Source organism: Arvicanthis niloticus, chromosome 4 (genome assembly GCF_011762505.2).
Source record: "Arvicanthis niloticus isolate mArvNil1 chromosome 4, mArvNil1.pat.X, whole genome shotgun sequence".
NCBI lineage: Eukaryota > Metazoa > Chordata > Mammalia > Rodentia > Muridae > Arvicanthis > Arvicanthis niloticus.
In genome coordinates, this window is record NC_047661.1 from 87963220 (window position 1) to 87987632 (window position 24413).

General features: G+C 43.8%; 1 protein-coding gene across 2 annotated transcripts in view; it reads right to left on the reverse strand.

Moving 5' to 3' along the window:
* Positions 1-318: 318 nt before the first annotated feature.
* The window catches only part of Fndc7 (fibronectin type III domain containing 7), a 32080-nt gene continuing 7985 nt past the window's right edge, over positions 319-24413 (reverse strand). The window contains exons 4-12 of one of the 2 annotated variants that reach the window (XM_034499777.2): positions 23660-23920; positions 19292-19549; positions 15716-15970; positions 13810-14067; positions 12418-12672; positions 10555-10809; positions 6353-6613; positions 2800-2829; positions 319-362 (exon numbers count right to left, since the gene is read on the reverse strand). In XM_034499777.2, coding sequence (XP_034355668.1) covers positions 319-362; positions 2800-2829; positions 6353-6613; positions 10555-10809; positions 12418-12672; positions 13810-14067; positions 15716-15970; positions 19292-19549; positions 23660-23920 — 1877 coding nt within the window. The remainder of the gene's footprint in view (positions 363-2799; positions 2830-6352; positions 6614-10554; positions 10810-12417; positions 12673-13809; positions 14068-15715; positions 15971-19291; positions 19550-23659; positions 23921-24413) is intronic. The other variant, XM_034499778.2, reaches the window with a different exon arrangement.

Consider the following 24413-nt stretch of genomic DNA (forward strand, 5'->3'; position numbering starts at 1 on the left):
ACCTTCCAGGGGACTTTCTGGACGGTTCCTCTGTGGAGTCCTCTCCTCTCCACAGCTCATGTTGAACTTCTCTGCAGCTAATGACACACTTGACCTTGTCCTCTCAAGACAGAGCATGAGTTACTCCTTTGAAGGGCAAAGGAGCTTTTCCTATCCTACGGGTATTTTGTATTCTAATAGCGAGTTTCCATAGCTGCTCATTAACAGCACAGGGACTCTGGAAGACAAGTGAGGAGAATTGTTAAAACAGAAGACAAAATCTTGCTGTGGAATCAGACAGAATTGATTTTCTCTACTCACCTTGTGGAGTGTCTGTTTTTACCTGGGGCTCGCTGTATCGTTCTTCTTCCCTCTGTAAATCACTGAAGGGAAAGGGAAGAGGACACAGAGGCTGCATCACAAGCTCAGACATTGCTTAAGTGCTGAGAGTTTGTTACTGTCAATATTCAGAATGCTGTTTTTATTGTACCTCACAGCACGCAAGGAGGTAAGTGAGCTACCAAACTGTTCAAAGCGACCAGACTAATCAGTGTGACTAACCCCCTGCTTCACGAGATGAATCCTCCCAGTATCCCTGAGCTCATAGTACTGATTGGATGAGGAATACTCCTTTCACCCTCATGCAACTTGCTGTGCCCCTGAGAAACCTCCACTATGTCGTTCATTCAGACATTTGCACAAGATGAACAGGAACCTTCATCTGCTAAGGTTGTCATGGGGAGGAAAGTCCTCACAGCTCCGTAGGATGAGCAGGTGACACTGAAGCTGGCTGGGTACCAAAGGAGAAAGATACCATACTGGGCACATCGACCCCACACCTGTCACTTTCTCCTCCAAACAGGCACCAGGTTTCCAGCAACCAAGGTGCTCTCCCAAGTTAAAGCCCCATCCTCTGGCCAGGTGGTGGCGCACCTGGCAGGGGACAGAGTCTTTGTGTGCTAATGAGGTGAGGTTTGAGTAAGCTTTGAATAGCACAACCTTAGAGTCAATCAGCCTCTCCCCCTCTCCCAGCCCCAGACTAGCAGGGGCCTTGTAGTGTAAAAACTTTTAATCCCAGCATTTGGGAGATAGAGGCAGACAGATCTCTGTGAGTCTGAGGCCAGCCTGGACTACAGAGCTAGTTGCTTGCTCCAGGACAGCCAAGACTTCACAAAGAGACCCTGTCTTGCAAAAACAAAACAAAACAAAACAAAACAAAACAAAACAAAACAAAACAAAACAAAACACCTAAGCCAAAACCACAAAGTTTTCGGGCTCCAGAATTTCTCAGTTACTAGGTCTTTGACCAAACCCTAGAGGCAACATTTCTAAAAGGTTACCAAATAACATGGTCGTTGTTGGGCCCACATTTTAATGTCTTCAAGTATTAGGAGGGCTAAGGTTAACATACAATTACGTTAGAAGTGCACATTAAAATGTTAATATCTAGAACATAATAGAGAGTTATGAGATGAAATTGATCCTGAATTCTCACTGTGTCCAACTAATTACATTTCATTTAATGTCATTATGTTTGATGAAGTGACTATTTCTTCAGCTTTCAGATGAGGAAAACCAGGTTTGGGAAGTTGAGTACTTCAGACACTGGCAAAGAAGGGCAGCAGGGTTTAAATCCAAACTCTTAGAAAGCCTTTTCAGACACCAGAGATCAGCGACTTCACGGTGGTATGGTAGCATATGTTTTTAATTTAGCACTCAGGAAACAGGGTCAGGCAGATCTCTCTGAGTTTGAGGCCCAGCCTGGTCTACAGAATGAGTACCAGGACAGCCAGAGCTACACGAAAAATATAGTTTAAAAAAGATGTTTATTTCTGGCAGGCATTGTGGTGTAAAAACCTTTCATCATTTCAGCACTTGGGAGGGCAGGAGCAGGCTGAGCTCTCCAGGCCAGCCTGGTCTACATAGTGAGTGCCAGGCTAGACAGGGGGATATAGTGAAACCCTGTCCAAAAAAAAAAAAAAAAAAAAAGTCTAATTCATGGGGTTGACAAGATTTATGATAGTCCAAGGATCAAGGAATTCTTAAATGAACAGATTCCCCAGGGCTCCTTTTAGCAGGTCAAGAGGGTCCTGGCCAGCCAGGATCCTGATTTGACTAGTCCGGTATTCACGGAAGATAATGATGAAATCTAGAAATTCTTCCTAGACATGATGATTTCCATGGTACTGCAGAGGCTCTCAAATGGCTTGCTCAGGGAGGGAGAGGGGCTGATTCTCTCTGAGGCTGTTCTATTCAAAGCATGTTCAGACCTCACCTCATTAACGTGGAAAGCCTCTGTCCCTGCCAAGTCTAAATGCGCCTTTGCCTGGTGTGGATCTGCACCGGCTAGGGAGAAGCCCGGCTTACCGCAGCAATTCTCAGCCTTCACTTTGCTTTAAAATCACCAGAGGAGCTGTTAAAAGTCCTGCTGCCCAGCTTTCAACTTAGAACAATTATGCCATGTCTTTAGGGGCCAGAGCTCTAGCATCAGTAAAATTGAAGGTCTCCAAGGAATGTTAGCATGCAGCCAGGCTGGAACCTTCTTCCAAAGGAAGTCCTCGGGGAGCAGGAAAAGTCAGCTGCCCTCCAAAAGTTTTGCATTTTTCTTTGGGACTCCAGAAATCTAAAAAGATTTCAACATCTAAAGGAATTCATTTTGGTTTGTGCAATGTGAAGGGGGAAGGGACACTCTTACATCAAAGGAGCGTTTGGCATTCTTAGGAGTTAGCATCAGCTTTGATCATGATTTCATTAAGTAACTGCAGCACACAGACACACCAATTCTCTCCTATTTCTATGCTTGGGGAAAAAATGACTTACCCATCCCAAGTGTACTACCAGAACAGGTAACTGTAAAAAAAAAAAAATTAAAACATAAGCATTAAGAATACACTCACTGACATATTTACGTATTTATTTGTGTATTTTGGGTGTGTGTGTTGTGCTTGTTAATGTAGGTACACATGCACAAGTGTGTAAGTGGAGACCTGAAGATGTCAGGCGTCTTTCTTTGATTGCTCTCCACCTGCAGTTTTTGAGATAGTGACTTTGTTCCTACACCTAAAGTCCATAGATTTGGCTAGGTGGGTGTGGTAGTCTGAATAGGCATGGCCCCCACAGACTCATGTGTTTGAAAGAGTCCATGGGACGGAGCAATATTAGGGGCCTTGTTGGACAAGGCGTGGCCTTGTTGGAGGAAATATGTCACTGTGGAGGTGCGCTTTGACGTCTCCTATGCTCAAGCTCTGCTCAGTGGAGAAGACACGGTCTCCTGCTGCCTTTTGATCAAGATGTAGAACTCTTCGGCTCTTCCAGCACCATGGCTCCCGCACACTGCCATGCTTCCTGCCACGATGATAACGGACTGAACCTCTGAAACTGTAAGCCAGCCCCAACGAAATGTTTTCCTTTATAAGAGTTGCCTTGGTCATGGTGTCTCTTCACAGTAATAAAACCCTAACTAAGACAGCTGGCTAGTAAGCTCTTACCTAACACCTCCCCACTTGCTTCTTAACAAGTTATGGGGCTACCAGTGTGTACTGCCCTGCCTGACTTTTCACTCGTGTCCTGGGGATGCAAACTCATGTCTTTAACATTGTGTGGCACACACTTTACCACTGAGCCATCTTCCCAACCCGATTGATGGATTTCAGATGGAAAATATATACATTAAAAAAGAATAAACGTGCTGGACACAGCGATGCACATTTGTAAGCTGAGCTACTTAGGCAGCTGAGGCCGGGAAGGGCAATTTAGCAAGCCACGGTTTCAAAAGAAAGTTTTAAGAGAAGGTTCGGGGCAGGCTCTCCTTAGCTCCGAAGTATGGTGCTTGCCAAGCATGCACAATACTCTGAATCTAATTTCCAGAAGTGCTAAAAATCAATACATGCAAAATAGACCAAAGATAAAGAAGAAAAAACTCAAGAGAAGGCAATGTTGAGGCAGGCAAGCATAGGGAATGATTTGGCAACTTGGGACTCCCCCGGGTTTGGGTTGAGGCCTCTTCTAATGATGCACTTGGCAGCCTAGCTCCTTTGCCTACATAGGCTATGCACACACACCCCTCTCCCAACAATGCACCGATCAATCTCAGATCTACATTTACATCCAGCCCTACACACACCCCTCTCTGAACAATGGGACGGTTTTTTTCTTGTCCTAATAACAACCACACTTGGACAATTTCTATGAAAAAATATTCCAAATGTAATGGGGTAGGAAGAATGGAAAGGTTGATCTGGCCTGAACCATTTTGGGGTGTACAAGCAGTAAGGCAAATGAGGTCCTCCGAGTGTACTTTTGGGAAGGATCCCCAGTGACCATTCTGTGTCTATGCATAATTGGGCTCATATACAATTTGGTGACTTGAAGAAAATTGTTGTAGATAGAGGTCGTGGAGCTCTTGGGTCTCAGTTTCCTTATTTATAAATTGGAGACAGTTCATGTCTGCTGAGTCTATATCTTAGGTTTATTTTGAGATTCTGTCAGATATAATTGTGAAGACATTTGTTAAGTTGTGAAATATCCAGTGAGCGAAACATGTTGTTATTGAGTGGCTCGCTCATCTTCCAAAGAGTTCATCTGTACCCCAAGAATCCATTCCTTTCTCTTCTCACAAGGCTGGCCGGATTACTTTGTAGGGAAAAATATGCCCCCCCCCCCACACCAAGCAAAAAAAAAAAAACAAAACAAGAAGAAACAAAGCATGACATGGAAGGCCAGTGGGACCACCCTTCCAAGGAGGTGCTGGCCGTACTCCATCACCTAGAGGCATCTTGAACTTGTTACCTACATTTAATTAGAAAGTGTGGACTGCTTATCAGTGAAGGCTCAGGAGTCATTTTCCCCTTTCCCTGTTCACCTGCAAAATCCTAGGGCTTTACTATTGCTTTTCTCTTCTTTCTCTTAGAAGCACATGAAAAATGTATGACTGTGCCCTGGGCAAGGTAGCAGAGGGTGCTGGAACACAGAACAAGAGAATTGCTAATGTTTCCTGCCACCTCTGAGATGCCCAGGCTGACAGCCCTGGGTTGTGATCACAATCTGTCTACCCACTCATATTTCCAGACTTAATTTGTGATTCATACATTCCTTTTTCTCTGAACTTCAAACTTTTCCTTAGATCTCAATCACAATCTGTGTAAATAAAAGTTCAAGACCTTTTTAATCTTAATCTTAATTTTATTTTTATTTTTTCCAAGACAGGGTTTCTCTGTGTAACAGAGTCCTGGCTGTCTTGGAACTTGCTTTGTAGACCATTATATGGCAAAGTTCAAGTCTTATAAGGTCCAACATGACAGGGTGGTTACTGTCATCTCTAGACTATGTTTAAAAATCAGCCAGGTAGTGGAACACACCTTTAATCCCAGCACTCAGAGACAGAGGCAATCGAGTTGGAGGCTGATCAACTGATCAAGTTCCAGGACAGCCAGGACTACATAGAGAAACCCTGTCTCAGGAAAAAAAAAAAAATCTGTTTCCAAATCTCCAATCACTTTTAATTCACTTTACTATGTAAATAGTATCTGAAGGGCAAGCAAAAGACAGTGAGAGGAGCAGAGGCCCACATTAAGTTACAAAACACAACTCCAGAGAAGCTAGAGTTCCCACAGCTTTAGACAGTTCGCACAGAGCACTTACATGGGATTGTCCTGAATCTTAACTCATGGGTTGGAGTTGAAGGTTTGTTTTAATTTATTTTCCAGATTTAGTGATTTTGTATATGTGAGAGTGTGTGCATTGGTGAGTACCAAAGCATTTATGTGGAGGTCCAAGAACCACTTTCAGGAGTCAGTTCTCTCCTGCCACCATGTGCTAGTTAGTTTTATGTCAACTTGACACAAGCTGGAGTCTCATCTGAGAGGAGAGAAACTCAATTGAGAAAACAAAATGCCTCCATAAGATTGGGCTGTAGGCAAGCTTGTAAAGCATTTTCTTGATTAGTGATTGATGTGGGAGGTTGCAGGATTCTATAAAAAAGTAGGCTTAGCCTGCCATGGGAGAGCAAGCCATGGGAGAGCAAGCCATGGGAGAGCAAGCCAGTAAGCAGCACTCCTCGGTGCTCTCTGCATCAGCTGCTGCCTCCAGGTTTCTGCCCCAGTTGAGCTCCTGTTCTGACGTCCCTCAGTAAAGGAAGTTGAAGCGAATAAACCCTTTTCCTTCACACTTTGCTTTTGACCATGGTGTTTATCACAGTAACAGAAAGCAAACTGGAGTGAGTACCCATTAAACCAGCCCAAGCGTTAATTTTAATTTTCCTCGTATGTTTTTCTTTTGGGTGCTGGGGCCTTGTACATACTATGTCAAGTGGTGTACCACTGAGCTACATTCAGCTCCAAGGTTGGTTTTAAATTAAAGTCCTAACTTGCTTTACCTGAATATACTTTTTTCGGGCAGAAAGTAACCTTCAGTCCTGTTTCAGCAACTGGTGAGACCATCACGGTGTATACGTCCCCACAGGGGATGTTGGTGATGTCACAGAAACTTAGACCAGCATGTGGGGCACATGTAAAGATGCCTTTGGAACCATAGAGGTCGGTGGTATAGTTGGCAGAGCCCCTTGAGGCTTGCCAGTAGATCCTGATGCCATTAGGGCCCAGCCTATATAATTTGACCCCCAGTGGGCAACAGGCACCTACAGGAAAAAAAAAGTACAGAATTATTTATCCCACTATCATACAAGCATGGCCATATTTACAATCACTACAAAGAAGAAAGATCACCAGTAAGACTCTTCTGCACAGAATGATTAATCCCTGTTAGAACACAGCAAGGTTTGAAGGGATGCAAGCATTCTTCCCGTGCTGAGCCACACAATCAGAGATCCATGTGTGGGTAGGGTGGGGTGGGGTATGGGGTTTTTATTATAGAACACTGGTGAATCAAAGGTCTGCAGTTGGCAGAGAGATGCCGCTCTGCTCATGACTCAAACGGTGAGTCAGACGCTCACGATCCCACCAAGTTATAGCACAATGCCCCGACTTTATTTGCCTTCAGTGGGACTAAGTTTAAATATAACGTATTGTGCTCACTATTAACTGAAAAAGAAATGGCAGTGGTGAGCCAAGCAGCAGACCTTGGAAGCAGTCACTTCTCTGACAAGCTGGCCCATGCTTCACCTGTGCTGAGTGATGAGGTACACTTTTGATCCTGTCTTCAAATAGTTTGAGTGGGCCACACCTTGGGGACTAATCAGAGCACCAGATGCTGGGATGCTCCTTAGCTAAAGTAAGATCATATTGTATAATCTTTTAAATTGTGAAAGATAATCAGACTCACTTGCTTTGTGCACGATCTCTTTCTCTCTCTCATCCTCTGTGTGTCTGTGTGTGTCTGTGTGTCTGTGTGTGTATTTGCTTGAGGCAAGCTATGGTTATATAGCCCAAGCCAGCCCTTAAATTCGTCTTCTTGCTTAGTCTCAAGTGCTGGGATTCTGCTGCTATCCCACTATGTTCGACATGATTGATTAACCAGTTGATTGTTTGAGAGGCAGTTTGAGATAGGGTCTGACTCCCTATATAGTCTGAAATCATGGCTCTCTGGTGAACCTTTTTGTCTCAGTTTTCTGAATGCTGGGATGCCAGGCAGGAGCCTGGTGTGGTTGACTGACACTGTCAACTTGATGAGATCTAGAAACATCCATGAGAGAAGCCTACAGGCAAGCCTGTGATGGATTATCTAAAGTTACCTTCTGGAAAAGTCTGTAAAGGAATACCTAGATTATGTTAAGTGAGGTGGGAAGATCACCCTAAAAGTGGGTGGTAGCATTCCGTCAGATGGGGGTCCTGAGTTCAGACAATGTGTCCATCCCCCTCCCACCGCATGATTTCCTCACCATGAACTGAAACCTGACAATTTTTAAAAGTCATTTCATTGTTTATTGATTTATTTTTAAGTGTGTGTGTGTGTTGTGCATGTGAATGAAATTCCTGGAGAGGCTGGAAGAGGGCATACTCTTGGGGTTGTGTGAGGATCTCCCTGACATGGGTGCTGGACTGAATTCAGGTCCTCTGGAGGAACAGTGGATGGGCTTACTGTTGGGCCCGTCACTCCAGCTCGTTAAGTTTGTTGTTGTTGGTAGTGGTGGTGGTGGGTTTTTTGTTGTTGTTGTTGTTATTGCTTTTGTTTGTTTTGTTTTAGAGTTAGGTTTTGGGTTTTTCTAAACAGGGTTTCTGTGTGTAGGTCTGGTTGTCCTGAAAATCACCGTTTACACTAGGCTGGCCTTGAACTCAGAGATCTGCCTGCCTCTGCTTCCTGAAAGTTGGGACGAAGGGCATGCACTACTTTTCATTCGATATTTTGTCAAAGCCACAAGAGAAGTACCTTATATACTTGGCTTAATTTATTTATTTTTTTACTGATTGAAAACAATTGTTTCATTTTGAGATAGGGTTTCCTTTAGCACGGGCTGCCTGTAGCTCAGGTGACCTTAAGTTCCTGATCCTCCTGCCTGTACCCCTCCAAGTAGATTATAATCATGACCCACCTTGCCTGGACTGATTTAACTTACTCTTTTTTAAAAAATTGTTTTAGCTGGGTAGTGGTGGCTCATGTCTTTAATCCTAGCATTGGGAAGGCAGAAGTAGGCTGATCTCAAACTTCAGCCTGGTCTACAGAGTAAGTGCCAGGACAGTCAGGCCTATACAGAAAAAACCAGTCTCAAAAAAACAAAAGATATAAAGAAGCCATTTCTAATATAACCTCCCAGGTAAGTCATTCTTGATTATCTCCAAGATGCCAAAATTATATTTTAACCCCACTGTCTCAGACCTGGGAAGAGGCAGCAAATAACTACCATGCAATTTCTCCTCTAGCTTGGAGGAAGTCCCTGGAGTTTTTTTCAAAACAGTCTTCCAAGCAGCTGCCTCAGCAGGTTAGAATTATTTAAGAGGAAGTCTTTGCTGGCTCCACTCTGCCTGCTGTTTCTTCCTGTTATTTGGGAATGGCTTGGGTTTTGTGGACAGCATGGAAAGAGGCCTTTGCTCCTCTGAGCTGCTGAATGAGAAACTTTAGGAGGAGCTACAGTGATTCAGGAGGGAGGGGGCGGGGAGGGGAGGGGGAGGGGGAGAGGAGGGGGAGGGGGAGGGGGAGGGGGAGGGGGAGGGGAGAGGAGAGCACTATGGGAGAACCGTGCAAACCAGGTAGAATGTATTCTCTGACGCTTTCTAAAAACTCTGCGAGGCTGAGTTACCTTTCATTACAGGTCTCTCTGTCAAAACAAAACAAACAAACAAACACCCCCCCAAAAAACAAACAAACAAACAAACAAACAAAAAAAAAACCCCATCTCTTCAGGAAACATAACCCAGACTCTTTACCAGGGGAAGTCATGCACCAACTACTGACAGAAACCTCTGAGCTTTGAAGTTTTAAGTCAAAGAGAATTGTAAACATGGTAGGAAGGCATGAGTAAGATTGAAGCGATGGCTATGTCAGGGAAGTGCTTGCCATGCATGTGAGAGGACCTGAGTTTGTGCTCCAGAGCTCATGTAAAAACTGGGCACAGCATCACCAGGATAGCTTGTGCCTATAATACTAGCACTGGGCAGGGAGAGACAAGACCATTCCTGCTTGGCGGCCAGCCAATCTAGCCAAATCAGTGAGCTCTAGATTCAATGAGAGATCTTATATCCAAAAAATAAGGTGGAGAGAACTGGCAGTAGTGACACACACCTTTAGTCCCAGCACTTGGAAGATGGAGGCAGGTTGGTCTCTATAAATTTTAGGACATCCAGGGCTACACAGAGAAACCCTGTCTCAAAAACAAAAACAAAAACAAACAAACAAACAAACAAAAAAAACCCAACAAACCAACAACAACCAAATCAATAAGGTGATGAGTGATTGAGAATGATGTCCAACCTCGAGTGTGCTCCACCCCACATACACTAAGAAAGTAATCCACATTTGAGGAAAGCTGGGTAGAGATGCACCATCTTTTTAAACTGGAAGGAAGGATTGGGCCTGGACCAGGTATCATGGAACCTTAGCAATTTTAGTGATTTGAATGAGAATGGTTCCCATAGCCTCATAAATTTAAATGCTTGGTCCCCAGTTGGTGGAACAGTTTAGGAAGGATTAGGAGGTATGGCCTTGTTATGGGATGTGTATTCTCTCTCTCTCTCTCTCTCTCTCTCTCTCTCTCTCTCTCTCTCTCTCTCTCTCTCTCCTTTAGATCAAGATGTAAAGCTCCCAGGAGGTACTGCTCCAGCACCATACCTGTCTACTTCTCATTATGATGATCATGAACTAACCCTCTAAAGCCATAAACAAGTCCCCAATTAAATGCTTTCTTTTATAAGAGTTGTCTTGGTCTGGGTGGTGGTGGCACACATATTTAATCCTAGTATTCAGAAGGCAGAGGCAGGCAGAACTCTGAATTTGAGGCCAGCCTTGTCTACAGAGAAAGTTCCGGGTCAGTCAGGGTCATACAGAGAAATCTCATCTTAAAAACAAAACAAAGACAAAACCAACCAAGCAAAAGAGTTGCCTTGGTCATGGTATTTCTCCACAGCAATAGAACAGTGAGTGATTGAGATAGCAATACTCAAGAGCTAATGTTTAGCATTTACTTACTGGAAGAATAACTTTGGTAGGCACAGTCTGTGGTCAGTCCCGTGGGACTAATAGCTTTTAATGCCACCGTGTAGTTGATGCCACATGTGATGCATCCCAGAAGGCAGTGGTTTTGATGGGTGTGACACTTAGACTGCCCAAGGTATGACTCCAGCACTGTCACATAGGTTTGAGCCACTGCCCCAATAGTCCAGCTAACGTTGATTATAGACTGGGTGACCTGAGCTGCTGTCAGACCAACAGGACAGCAGGGCACTAAAATGGGGGGGAAAAGAAGAAGAAAGAAAAGAAAGGAATTTAGTTCTATTCCACAGATGACTTGTGGAAAATAACCAGTAGTGGGGCTTGGGGTTGTTCTTTGGGTAAAGCAGTTGATGAGCAAATCTGACCACCCGAGTTCAATCCCCGGAAATGCTCAGTGGAAACAGAACTTACTTACAAAGTCCTCTGACTCCCGCATGCATGTCGTGGCATGTTCACACCATCCTCCATCATACATGCACACTCACACACAATAATAAGTAAATAGTAGAAAGAATAGAGATTTATTCATGTTTTACTCAAATACCTAAGTTTCTCATACTTTCTCTTTTAAATTAAAATTTTCCCCTTGTCCATACCCATTGATATATCTTGTAATACCAATCATATATGGAATGCAGTACCCTAGGATAGGCTTTGGATTATATGATATGTCTCCCAATTCTTTTTTTTTTATTTTTGATACAGTCTCATGTAGGCTAGCCTTGAACTCTACATATATCTTTTGATAACCTTAAACTTCTGATCTTCCTCCTGAATGCTAGGATTACGTGTACACAACCACACCAGGACTTCTATGTGCTTGCCAAGCTCTCGACCCATGCTAATAATATCTATATTCATGTAAGCAACTTGCTAAATGTCTTGGGAAGATATTGAGACAGGGTCTCATTGTATAGCTCTTGGATTGTCAGGAGTTTACTATTTTAGGCCAGGTTGGCCTTGAACTCATAGAAATGCACCTATTTCTGCCTCTTCGGTGCTGGAATTAAAGGTGTGCACCACCATGCCTGTTTGTTAAATGTTTTTTCAAATACAATGTTCTCAGTCAATAAGAGCTTTTTGTAATAGAGGTCTCATCATATGTATCAGGCACTGAATTAAATGCTTTGTAACTCAGCTAGGAGCTCACAGCTACCCTGTAAGAGCATTACCTGCCTCTTGATTAGGAAACTAAATCCAGAAAGCATTTTAAAAAAATATTTATTTTATTTTAATTGTGCGCGCGCGCGCGCATGCGTGTGTGTGTGTGTGTGTGTGTGTGTGTGTGTGTGTGTGAACACATGCACATGCATGAGTGCAGTTCCCCGTGGAAGCCAGAAGAGGGTGTTGGATCCCCGAAGCTAGAGTTGTACATGGTTGTTTGGCACCTGATTTAGGTTCTGGGAGCGTAACTGAAATCCTCTCCAAGGGCAGTAAACGCTCTAAACCAGTGGCTGTCTGTCCAGCCCTAGAAACTAAACTCAGAAAATAGTCTTTAGAGAAAAACTGAAAGGGCTCAACCAGAGACAGGAATAGTAAATCAGCTCCTTTATTTTCTTGTTAGCTGCTTTGACTGTGTCTCGGGAGAATATAGATTCTAAGGGATGTTTCTCCAGGGTCAGTGTTTCGTTCCTTCAAAGTGAATGTTGGGCAAGACAAGAGACTTCTGAAGATATATTTATGAAACATGTAAAATATCAAACTTTTTTTTCCTCTAAGACTGGGGCTTTTTGAAAGGACATCAAATGCTGTACTTTCATCACCCTTGGGGCAGATTAAATAAAATTCATGCCTTAAAGAAAATTCCTAAGGATTCACTGACTCAATGTTGGTACGCACCTGTTTCCAGGGGCACACTGTAGCTGGGCAGGCTCTTTCCCGCCTGAGTTTCGGCCACAGCAGTGACAGAGAACATGGCGCCGCAGGGCAGGCCCCCCATCCTGCAGGTCTCCCCTGTGCTGCTGCACTGGAACAACCCCTTCTTCCCCTGGGCCGTCACCGTGTAAGTGGCACCTTCATTAGTCGATCGCCAGTGCACATTGATCATGGAGAATGCATCCTTCGAAATATTTTTTATTTCAGGACTGCAAGGAGCTAAGAAGTATTCGATTAGTGATTAAATCACTGGAGTCAAATATGCCCCATGGGCCATTTGGTCTAAAATGGACTCCTCTCCCTGCTCCCCTCCACCTCCAGCAAGAAGACCACCAGGGCTGTGTTCAGTTGGTAGAGGACCTGCCTAGCATGCACTAAGTCCTGGCTTTTGTTCCCAGCACTGTATAAACAAGGTTAGGAGGCACAGGCCTTGAGTCCCAGCATTTGGGAGGAAAGGCAAGAGGATCAAGCGTCATCTTTGTCTACACAGTGAGTCTAAGCCAACTGAGCTACATAAGACCCACTTCAGAAAATAAAGAATACATTGAAATGGAGCCAGATATGGTTGCTTATGCTCTCAATCCCATTTCCCAAGCAGAAGCAGGAGGATTTCTGTGAGTTTAAGGCAACCCTAGGTTAAAGAGACCCTATCTCAAAGGGGGTGGGAGGCAGATAAACTAAGTTTTTTGTTTTTTTTTTTTTTAAAGACTACCTGGTGGGGGAAGGGATAATGGCAGAGTGATAAAATATACCATGTATGTATGAAATTGTGAAAAATTAAATAATATTATTTTAAAGAAAACCCCAAACCACAGTTTTCAAGCATACATGTATATTGTTCAAATTCACAGAACCTTTTTTCAGAAAACTGTTGATGTTGGTATAGAGCATTAGGTTCCTGCTTTGGGCCAACTGGAAAATGGAGCGTTTTGAACTTTAAAATCCAAAATAATAACCAAGACAAACACCTGCACACCTCCTGGTGTGCAGGCAGGCAGTCTCCAGCGGCAAAAGAAGCCTGATTGCTGGGATCAGTAACTGAGTCAAAACCTCCTCCACTCTCCATGGTCTCCTGTTATTGTCTTTCCAGCTTCTGTCTTGAGTGTGGGTGTGCACACATGCATGCAGTGCCCACAGAGGCCAGAAGAGGGCATCACATCACTGGATCTGGAGTTACAGGAGGTTGTAAGCCTCCTGATGTGTGTGCTGGCACTTGGACTTATATCTTCTGCAGGAATTGTAAGCACTCTCGACAACAGAGTGCCTTTTCTGTAGGCCTTGCTGGATAGCCATCTTGAGGCACATAGCAAGGATGACAACTGAGATGTCACTAATGACGTCATAACAGTACCATACCTGTGGTGATAGAGTGGGAAGAGCATGACAGATTGCTGCCCCTGACCTCACTGAAGGAATACACTGTGACGTTGTACTTGGTGTCACAATCCAATGCAGAGAGAGTGCAAGCAGGGGCGGTGTCGTTGCACGCCACAACGCTGTACCCAGCTGTGGCCTTGGTTTCATAGAGTTCAGCACCACGCACAGGAGACCAGGTAATTTCCACCCTGTCACTGGACACCAACACTGGGCTAATGTCACTAGGACAACAGGGAGCTGAAAGCAGAGGGAACCAAGGTCATTACAGGATCAATGCTACCAGAGGGAGATATCAAGCCTTCACCTGCCGTGCAGTGGTGGCACATGCCTTTAATCCCAGCACTTGGGAGGCAGAGGCAGGCGGATTTCTGAGTTCGAGGCCAGCCTGGTCTACCGAGTGAGTTCCAGGACAGCCAACGCTATACAGAGAAACCCTGTCTCGAAAAACAAAACAAAACAAAAAAAAATCATAAAAAAAAAAAAGAAAGGTTTCTGAATATAAATGTGAATTCAGCATGGCGGATGACCCTAGGTCCATGCTAAGATGAGAAGATGTGCCTTGGAAGTCAAAAAAAAAAAAAAAAGCCTTCACCTCTCACCCACTGCCCTCCTAAATGACTGCAAGAGGTCAGTCCCAACCTTGACCTGATTCTCACTGCCCCTGGGGGCAAATCCTCAGCATGGTTTCCAAGGGAACATCAGACTTCTCAGGTCTACACCCGACCTGTGCTTTTGAATCTCTGTGCCTGGAAGAATTTTGATCTCTCTATGAGAGAGTCTGATCCCTTTTGTCTGATAAAGTCGTACTGAGCCTGAGTCCTCAGGTCCTGTCAGACACTAAATCAGGTCCACCTAGACACTAAATCAGATAAGGATGGGGAATGAGTGTATAGAGATGACAAGTGTATTAGTAAATCTTAAAGGAGGCCCCAGAGAGCCCCACTGACAAATACCTAGCGCAGCTTTCGGTATCTCTGGTGTTCTTGTCCGCGTACATTCTACCCATTCTTGAACTGCAGTTCTAGGCCACTCCTATGCTCTTGAGGCCTTGTTGACAACCTTTTCTAAATTTCCAAAGCACCAATTACTCACATCCCTCACCCTGGTAAAATGTATCATAATCCACCCTTAGCACACTTTACAATTATAATATTCTATAAATAATTCATTTCAAGACACCCACTCACTCAACCATTTTCCAAAGATCTACTATCTCTCTGTGCCAACCACACCATGATTAACACTAATGCCAGAGAGATAAATAGAGCACAGTCACTGCCAGATGTTAATAGTGACATAATAGTAATGCTAATAAAATATTTACATTCTGCTCCATCACATGCAAAGTCCTTTTCCACCTGTATTGTTCATGTCCCACGTTGCAGTGGCGGATGCTGACACAGTAGTAAGACACACATCACTATCCTACTGTATGACTGACTCAGAGGTCAAGTTGGACTTAATCTCAGGTGTCCTACTCCAAAGCCCTCCACAGTGTGTAGCACTTTGGCCACTGCATCTGTCATCCTGGTCTCAAGAAAGGACTGTGCTCCTGGAATGGAAGGACTGTATCCCCTTCAGAACCTCAAACAAGCCTGAGTACTTTATAGAACTTTGTAGAAGGTTCAGTTTTTCAGAGTATAGTTGAACAAATGCATCCCTGCCTTCCCTCCACATTCCCTCCTCACCCCTGCATTCTTGTTAGATTTGTCTCCAAAACCAAACCATCCCTACTCTGGAAAGAATTCGAGACAAGGGATTTAAGCTATTCTTCATCCTAGAACGACTCCCAGATGGTGAATCAGCAACTGCAGAAAGTTGTTCATCCTGCTACTTGAGCTTACTGAACTCAAAACTCCATTTCTTGGCATCAAAGATGACTTACCTGTGGTGTAATTGAATACATCACCCAGAGGACTCTGCCCCGCCTTGTTATAGGCAAACACACTAATGAAGTAGGTGAAGCCACACTCGGACAAGAAGTTGCACTGAGTGAGGGAGGTATTGCAGTGCACCTCCAAACCATCATCACTCTTCACAAAAGCCACATAGTAGTCACCCAGCTCCACATTGGACCAAGCCACAGACAAGTGACCAGGGGGCTCTTCCTGGATCATCACCCTTCCAGGTGCACAAGCAACTAGGAAACAATTAAAAAAAAAAAAAAAAAGAGCAGTCAAATGACTATCGAAGGAGAATTTCTTTGCATCTTGGCAGCTATCTGAGATGCCAAGACAACCCAAATCAGCAACTCTGAGTTCTGTAACAGACTGAAATTTGATGCACAGCATGAAAAACCATGTACCAGACACATTAGTTTGTATTTTTATACAAACAAAGACTATGCTAAATAACAGGGACCTTCTCAAATTCTTCCATTATAACAAGTGTTACTTGAAATAATAGGCCATTGAAAGTGTTTATTTATTTGAAATAGGGTCTTCTGCATCCATGGCTTACTAGATATCCAAGGATGACCTTGAACTTCTGATCCTCCTACCCACATCTCTTAGGTGCTTGGACTATAGTTATGCACCACCACACCGGCTTGTTATGTGCTACTGGGGATCAAATCTAGGACTTTGTGCATGCTGGGCAAACACTTTACCAACAAACCTATATCCCCAGCATATGCCATGGGAATTTGAGAATCAACTTAAGATATGTGGATTTTTGTCAGGTGTGGTGGTTCATGCCTTTAATCCCAACACTTGAGAGGCAGAATCAGGAAGACCTCTGTGAATTTGAGGTCAAACTGGTTTCCATAGTGAGCTCCAGGACAACCAGGACTACATAGAGAGTCTCTGTCTAAGGAAAAAAAAAATGTGGATTCCATCTTATTTAGAGATGAAGTCTATTTGATATGAGCCAAACAGTAAATACCTAGAAGTTATCTTTTTGGAGGTAAAAATATACCCATTACATTTTCTGCTAATGCTTTCTTTTACTCTCACAATAATTATTATCATTTTACAATCGAAGCAAATGAAGCCCATTAAAGGATAACTGAGTTGCCCCAGATAATATAACTAGAAAGGTAGCATGTGCTGGTTTGGATATGGCCCAATATGCTCATATATTTGAATGCTTAGTTATCAGGGAGTGGCACATTTGAGAAGGATTGGAAGGAGGAAGTGTGTCACTGCCAGTGAGCTTTGAGGTTTCAAAACCCGATGCCTGGCCCAGCTCTCTCTCTTCCTGTGGCCTGCAGACCTAGATGTAGCTCTCAGGTATGGCTACATACCTAAGCCTCCTAAACTGTAAGCAAGCTTCCAAGTAAATGCCTTCCATTTTAAGAGATGCCGTTGCTATGGTGTCTCCTCACAGTGATAGGACACTGACACAGGGGTCATTCTCATGACAATTCCACCTCCAGAGAACATCACAAACAGATAGTTAACATGCTAGATGCTCAGATAAACAACAAATCGAACAACAGCATAGCTCGGTGCAAACCAAAGAGATATGCTCAGATGCTCTCCATTTTTATTTTATACAATAGATGCTGAACTACATAGACGGGTCTTCCTTGGCTAATGTACTTGGTTTTCTGTGTCAAGGCAATAAATATTTCTTTTATCTAAGATCAGCATGACTAAAGTCTCCTGAAAGAATGATTTCAAATGAAGGTCATCCATTCAATCCATAAGCTTTCAAAAGACATAGTTCTTTTATTGATAAATCAAGGTTTTTCTCATGATCAGTACTGATTGTGTCACACATACTACAGTGGTACCTCGAGAATCAATAAGGGCAGGAATTGAAAATTGGGGGGACTCTCTCAGTAGCCCTAACACTGACAACATGGTAAGTATCAACTGGGCAGCTGTTGAAGACTATTCTATCTGGACTTTCTTCCCAGAAATCCCAATCAATTATCTTGGTAGCATCTGGGTATTTGGATTTGATAAACATTCCTTAGATGTTTTTGATGTGCATCCAAATTTTAAAAATGAAGGATGTTCTCTCCTGCATTAAATAACTGACTTGGAATGACTATGTCTTTGAAGCCTTTCTTATCTTTTCCTTCATCCTCAGTTACTCCATCTTCAGAATCGATTTTATGATACTGCTATACAAACTTGTAATTGTCAAAAGAGAAGTCTATTCACAAAGCTTTTGTTGGTGACCTTAATTTAACATGACTCTAGGAAGCCAGACTCTGAGAGTTTGACTACATTTCTTTCCCTTGTGAAGGACAGCTGCTTGGTGAGCTCCAATCCTCTGTTCAGAATCCTTTCTCCCTTACAGTGACATAACTCTGATGGCTGAGTAGAGTGGACACTGTTACATTGTCTTCAGCCCAGAGGATTGCAGTCAGGCAAGCTTGAGCTGAGATCTCAGCTGTGTCTCTTATTGTCAGCGTGCACTGAAGCAAACAGCCTCTGGCCTCCCTGAACTTCAGTCACTTTTTGTATCTAAAAGGAAGATATAAGCTGAACAACATAAAACACACACATATGTACACACAGACATACCTACACAGACACATACACACACACACACACACACACACACACACACACACACACACACACACACACACACACACAGTCAGTTAGCTACTTGTACTGCACAGAGCCACAGAGCTGGAAATAACAAACTGGATCTTAGAGGTTTTAAAACTTTAAAAGTTAAAAAAGCAAGCTGGTTATGGCGCTGAACAGCTCAGCCCCAGCTGATGTAGGATCTCTTGAGCCCTAGAATTCAGAACCAGCCTGGGCAACAATGTGAGACCTTGTCTCCAAAAGTAAAACTAAATAGCATTGAACAAAATAAGGGAAAGAGGAAAAGGACTTAATGAAAGACCAGGCATAGAGGCCAAGCTTGTGAATAGTCAAAGACATGCTGTGCAGTGCACAATATAAGCTTCTCCATCTGTACTGTGCAGTCTTCAATGTCCCCAGCCCAATTCCTTCATTTAGACCATTGTTGGCTTGTTTTTTCTTTTCTTTAAAAAAAAAAAAAAAAAAAACTTGTTTATGTGTGTGTGTGTGTGTGTGTATGTGGCAGGGGAGGGTACAACATCATGCATGGTGGAAGACAGATACAACTCCGTAGAGTTGGTCTCCTCTCCTCCTTCCACCTTTGTGTAGATTCCTAGATCAAACTCAGGCTTTTGTAGCAAGCACCTTTCCCCACTAAGCTATCTTGACAGCCTTTCTTTTCTGTTTTTGAGACAAGTTCTTGGCTCTATAGCCCTGGTGGGCTTAGTGCTCAATATGTAGCCCAGGATGGCCTTAAAGTCATGACAATCCTCCTGCTTCAGCCTCCTAAATGTTAGTATTATAAATGTGTGCCCAACTTAGAGCAGGCTATGCCCAGCTTAGAGCAAGTTATGTCCAGCTTAGACCAGCTTCACTGCTTCCAGTCTGTTCTAGGGCCTGGCTGGGGATTTCTGTTCCCTTTTGGCAGCCACTCTGATCATCAACCCTTCAGGGCTTTCCTTTTTCTCACATACCAGTTTTCAGGGTCGGTGCAGAGCAGGACTTGCTGGACCCAGCATCGTTACTTGCTGAGACAGAAATCAGGTACTCTGTTCCACATTGCAAGGAACTGATGCTACAGGAGCTGAGAGCCGTGCTGCAGCTCCGCTGGGAAGAATCACTCGATGCCACCACAGTGTAGTTGAATGCTCCTTCTGTCGGGGTCCAGGAGACAGATGCCTTGAGGGCTCCACTGTCAAAGAAGACTTGAATGTTGGCAGGGGCACGAGGACCTATGTTTTTGAGAAACAAGAATCCATGTAAGATTTGCCTTAGTAACGCTGAGGCAATCAGGAAATATGAGACCCTAGGAGCTGGATAAGGTTAAGTTGTTCAAAGCATAAAATGGGACTTAGTGCATGTGGGGATTGATGACATAATGGCCATCACTGTACAAATTCATCTGTAGCTATGTGACCTTGGTCATATCATTTCATCTATTTCTTTTTGTTTTGTAAAATTGGATATATGAGCAATGTTTAACACAAAACTGACACTTAAAAGCATACTTGAAATGTGTGAATATACTACCTAAGAAGTGGTGAAGATTAACATTGAGGAAGCCTGGGTTGGGGGAGTTATTCCAGCACTTGGGATGCTACTGAGGAAGGGACACTGGAAGCTCACAGACAACCTGTACTACATAGTGAGACCCTGTGTCAAAAAGACCAAGCAACCAACCGAACAAGAATAAAATGAGCATATTGAGGTGTAAGGCTGAAAGGGTTGTATGAATGTGTTGTCACCTAGTAGATCAAATTTTTTTTCAATTATTGATCCATGAAGTTAAACGTATCATTTCTTGGACTGGGAAAGCAGCTGGGTAGTAAAGTGCTTGCCAAGGCAGGGGAGGAAAAGGCTCGATCCTAGCCCCCAACACTCCTAAATTTCTATTTTTGACCTCTGGAGACTTTTACTTTGTACAGCTTTTAGCTCACAATAGTTTCTAGATAAGCAAATGTCCCATTCTAAATCAAAGGCTAGGAAAAACTGGAGTCTAAGTCCACACACGAAGATAGTCTTTTAGTGTCTCCCAAAGACTTTTCCCTCATTCTGTTCAACATGCCTTGATGTCTTCGTTGTTAGACCATTTATAAACCTGGAGGACTGAACCAGCCAACCAAGGCTACACAGAGAAACAATGACTCAGAAAACAAAACAAACACACAACAACTGGAGGACATGTGCTCATGAGCAGAAGTTGGTCTCAGTTTTCCTCGGGAGTCTGCAATGGCATTTTAGTGCATCTAGAAAATGTTGTGGTCAGCTTCCACCTCCACAGAGGAAGGCTGTGCCTGGGGAGACCATTTCATAGACACCTGACTCATTTTATTTGAAGAAGGCACTTGTTGTGTTTCTCTTACAGGCCATCTTGACAGGTCCTTTCCCCCACCACATGGTCTGCTTGTCCCCAAATGACCCTCCGCTTCTTCCTTGAGATAGTGCTGGACCAGCTGGTAGGGGATGCCTGCAGTGTCTTAAGACAATCAATGGGGCCAGGTGGTGGTGGCATATGCCTTTCATCTTAGCACTCAGGAGGCAGAGGTAGGAAAATTCCCGAGTTCAAGGCCAGCCTGGTCTACGAGCTACTTCTAGGACAGTCAGGGCTATTCAGAGAAACCCTCTCTTGAAAAACAAAACAAAACAAAACAAAACAAAACAAAACAAAAGATAATCAACTTTCCAACCAAAGCATAGGAGACTTAGGGGAAAGAGTTAGAATATTGGGAGACTGTCAGAGCTGAGCTGGGGGCTCCAGAGTGCGGAAGTGTGGCCCTAGCACTTTCAAAAAGTGACCTTAATTTAGAAATAGGATCATGGGTGATAGAAGTTATTTAAAATGAGGTCATCAAGATGGGACATAATCCAACATGATAGATGTCCTTATAAAGAGAAGAAATTCAGACATGCAAATAGGAGAAACACCAGGTGAACATGAAGAAGGCCACATACAGGCTGAGGGGACAGACACACCTGAACATATCTTTTCCTGGTGCTCAAGAAGAAGCCACCCTGCCAGGGCCATTGTTATAGGCTTAGAGGCTACAACTGTGGAACAACAGATTTCTGTTCCTTAAGTCATCCAGTCTGTGATAGTTTCTTACAGCAGCCCTAGAAAATTGTTACAGAGACTAAATCCAAACTGCATAAAACATGGAGAAACAAAGGGAAGTGTGGTGGTGCCCGGCAGGTGGAGGCACCAGAAGATCAGGAATCAAGGCCAGCCCGACCTACAGACAGAGTTCCAAGGAAGCTAGAAACTGTCTCAAATAAAAATAAACAAAATAAAAAATCATGGAGAAACATGTGAAAGGGAGAGAAGGGAGTAAGTGGTAACATCTGTTTCACATTTGTCTTCAGTCTCCGGGATCACCACATAACGAAAGTAGAAAGTGAAGAGAGACACAGTCAGGGAGATGAAACAGTATCTTCTGGACCTGTCAAAACGGCTGAGGAGTGAACTCAAGCACCTATGGCTGCTACCCAAGGCCCACACAGGACTGAGCTAGGCAGCCATCCAGCATGGAGGGACAAAGGCATTCAATAGCCCTCCTCACTGAGGAACTGTTGACAGCTGATGGCTCCTGGAGGAGGGAGAAGCAGTTTATTTGAGGGTGGGGCCCCGGCGGGTCAGCCAAGTGCCAACGGCCCCAAACCTAAGAGTATATGTGTAGCATAAATTGGACTTGATGGATTATTTTTAGGGGTCGGACAGCTAGAGTGCACTTGCTGCTATTCCATAAGATGGGGTAGGTAGGGAGTGCTGATTCCCAGCATCTACCATGGTGGCTTACAGATGTCTATAACTTCAGTTGCAGAGGATCCGATACTCTCTTCTGGCCTCCTTGGGCAACAGGCATGTAGATAGTATACAAACATACATGCAGGGGAAAAAAAAAAACCTATATACATTTTTTAAAAAAGAGAATACTTTTTTTTTTTTTTTTTGAAGAGTGTAGTGTGTTTCCTCACTACTCCACCCTAGGAAAATGGGGCACTCATAGTTGAGGGAGTTGGGTGTTCCTAAGCATGCAAACCGGAAGTCTAAACTCTCAGCTGCTAGAGTGAGTCTGAAGAATCAGAGGGAGCAAAAGTGTGTGGGTGTCAGCGGCAGCCTGAAGTTGGGGTGACGAGGTAGGTCTGGGAGAAGTTATGGGAAGCATTGGGGGTAAATATCAAAGTGCATAAAATTACCCAAAACTAATGAAAATATTATTCAAAAAGGAAGCTGGTGGTTCTCTTGTTCCCTGCTCTGGTGTAGAAACCCCTTCCTGTGCACACTCTGCCCACAGACGAATGTTCTAGCAAAGCTTTTTGTTACACATAACTGTAATGGCTGAGTTAGGCGTTTTGGACAGGGTCCATTCTTTGGGTGCAGGGATTGCCTTGTCTCATTTTTTACTCCCAGCAGCTAAATGTTTGTAGGAGGATGAGGTGGGGGAAAGAGAAGGGAAGTGGAAGAAGAAAGGAGAGATAGGAGGGGACTGGGGAGGGGAGGGACCAAGGCAGGCAAGCTACTTAAAGGGCCCAGGAAGGCTTGGCACAGATTCCCTGACTCACCAGCCAATCATGACTCACTTTAGGGCAGCTTGCCATCCTTCCCCCTATGTGAGTATTATACAAGGCAAACCTGCTTTTCTCCCACATTTCAGCCAGGCTCATAAACAATAAGACTTCCACTCCAAACTTTGAGAAAGTTGAAGAAACTAATTCCAGTTTCTTCCTACATTTCCTGGGTGGAGTAGCGAACTGCTTACTCTCACTGAGCCGTCCACAGGTAGAGAAGGGATGATGGACAGTCCCATGTCAGCTTCCAGCTTCATGCTCAGGCTGAAATGTCCGGGAAATGAATCTAAAATACAGACTCTCATGTCAAGCATTGGAGCCACAGGAATTCTTTCTATGACTGTGTTCTTAGAACAATTCTGGCTTCAGGTTAACACACATGCATTAAATGTCTGTTGAATAAATAAATTCCTGTTTGCCTTTTTAGAATGTTGGCGAAAAGGAGGGGGGGGGGGGAAGCAAGACCAGGAAGGGACGAGGAAGGACTGGTCACGCTAATAAGAACCCTTTCCCTTTCCCTCTGTGATCTGGAATGCGCATGCTGCAGCGGACTCGGCTCTCAGACCGGGAAGCGCTGTGCTGCGCATCGCTCAGTGAGTGTTTGAACTGCTGCCAAGGAATAGTCAAGGCCCTATAAATAACTTCATAATAAATTTAAACAGCCGTTGCCGGCTGCTCTGTGAGCATCTTTGAGCATTGCTCTCCTCGGCCGCGGAGCACAGCCCCCTCATCAATCAAAAATGAGATTGTTCAAGGCTGAGCTGAGAAGCCCTTACTGGTTCTCTGATTGCGGGTGGAGTCATCCCCGGGGATTCCATTGGCATTCCAAGCATAGGCCTTTATAGTGTAGAGAGTCCCAGCATCCAGACTGCTGAAGGTCAGGGAGGTGTTTGTAGTATTCTCTTTCCAAATTCTACCCAAGCCATTGGCTCGCATAACAGACACGGAGAATCCGATCGCCATGTATACAGCGTCCCAGCTCACAAGGATGGAGTCTGGACTTGGAGAGCTAACTTCCAGAATTGGTGCGGCCAACACTATAAGTAAAATCAAAAAGAAACAGTGAATTTATGTTACAAAAGTCTGTAGAGGATACTTTAAGTTACTAAGAAATAAATAAATCCAGGTTGATTATCCATATCATTCATTTATAATGGCAGAGTTCAACTTAATAACAGCTAATTGGAGCTGAGGATACAGCTCAGCGGTAGGGGCTTGCCTGACACAGTGGAGGTCCTGGGTTCATCCTACAGTATGATTTTTAGAAAAACGATTTAAGTGTATGTTGATAATAAGAGATGAAGAAATGTAGAAACGTAAGCCAGGAGTAGTGGTACACACTTATAATCCCAGCATTCAAGAAGCTGAGGCAGGAGAATTGCTTTGAGTTGGGCTACCCCTTCCTCAAAAAATGTGAGGAGACACCAGTATACACCAGGCAATATTTTCAACTTGCAGTTGGTAAGAAGTTAGGTAAAGTGTCGCTATAAAAGAGTAAGGAAAAGGATTATTGCTACTACTTTAGTGTGC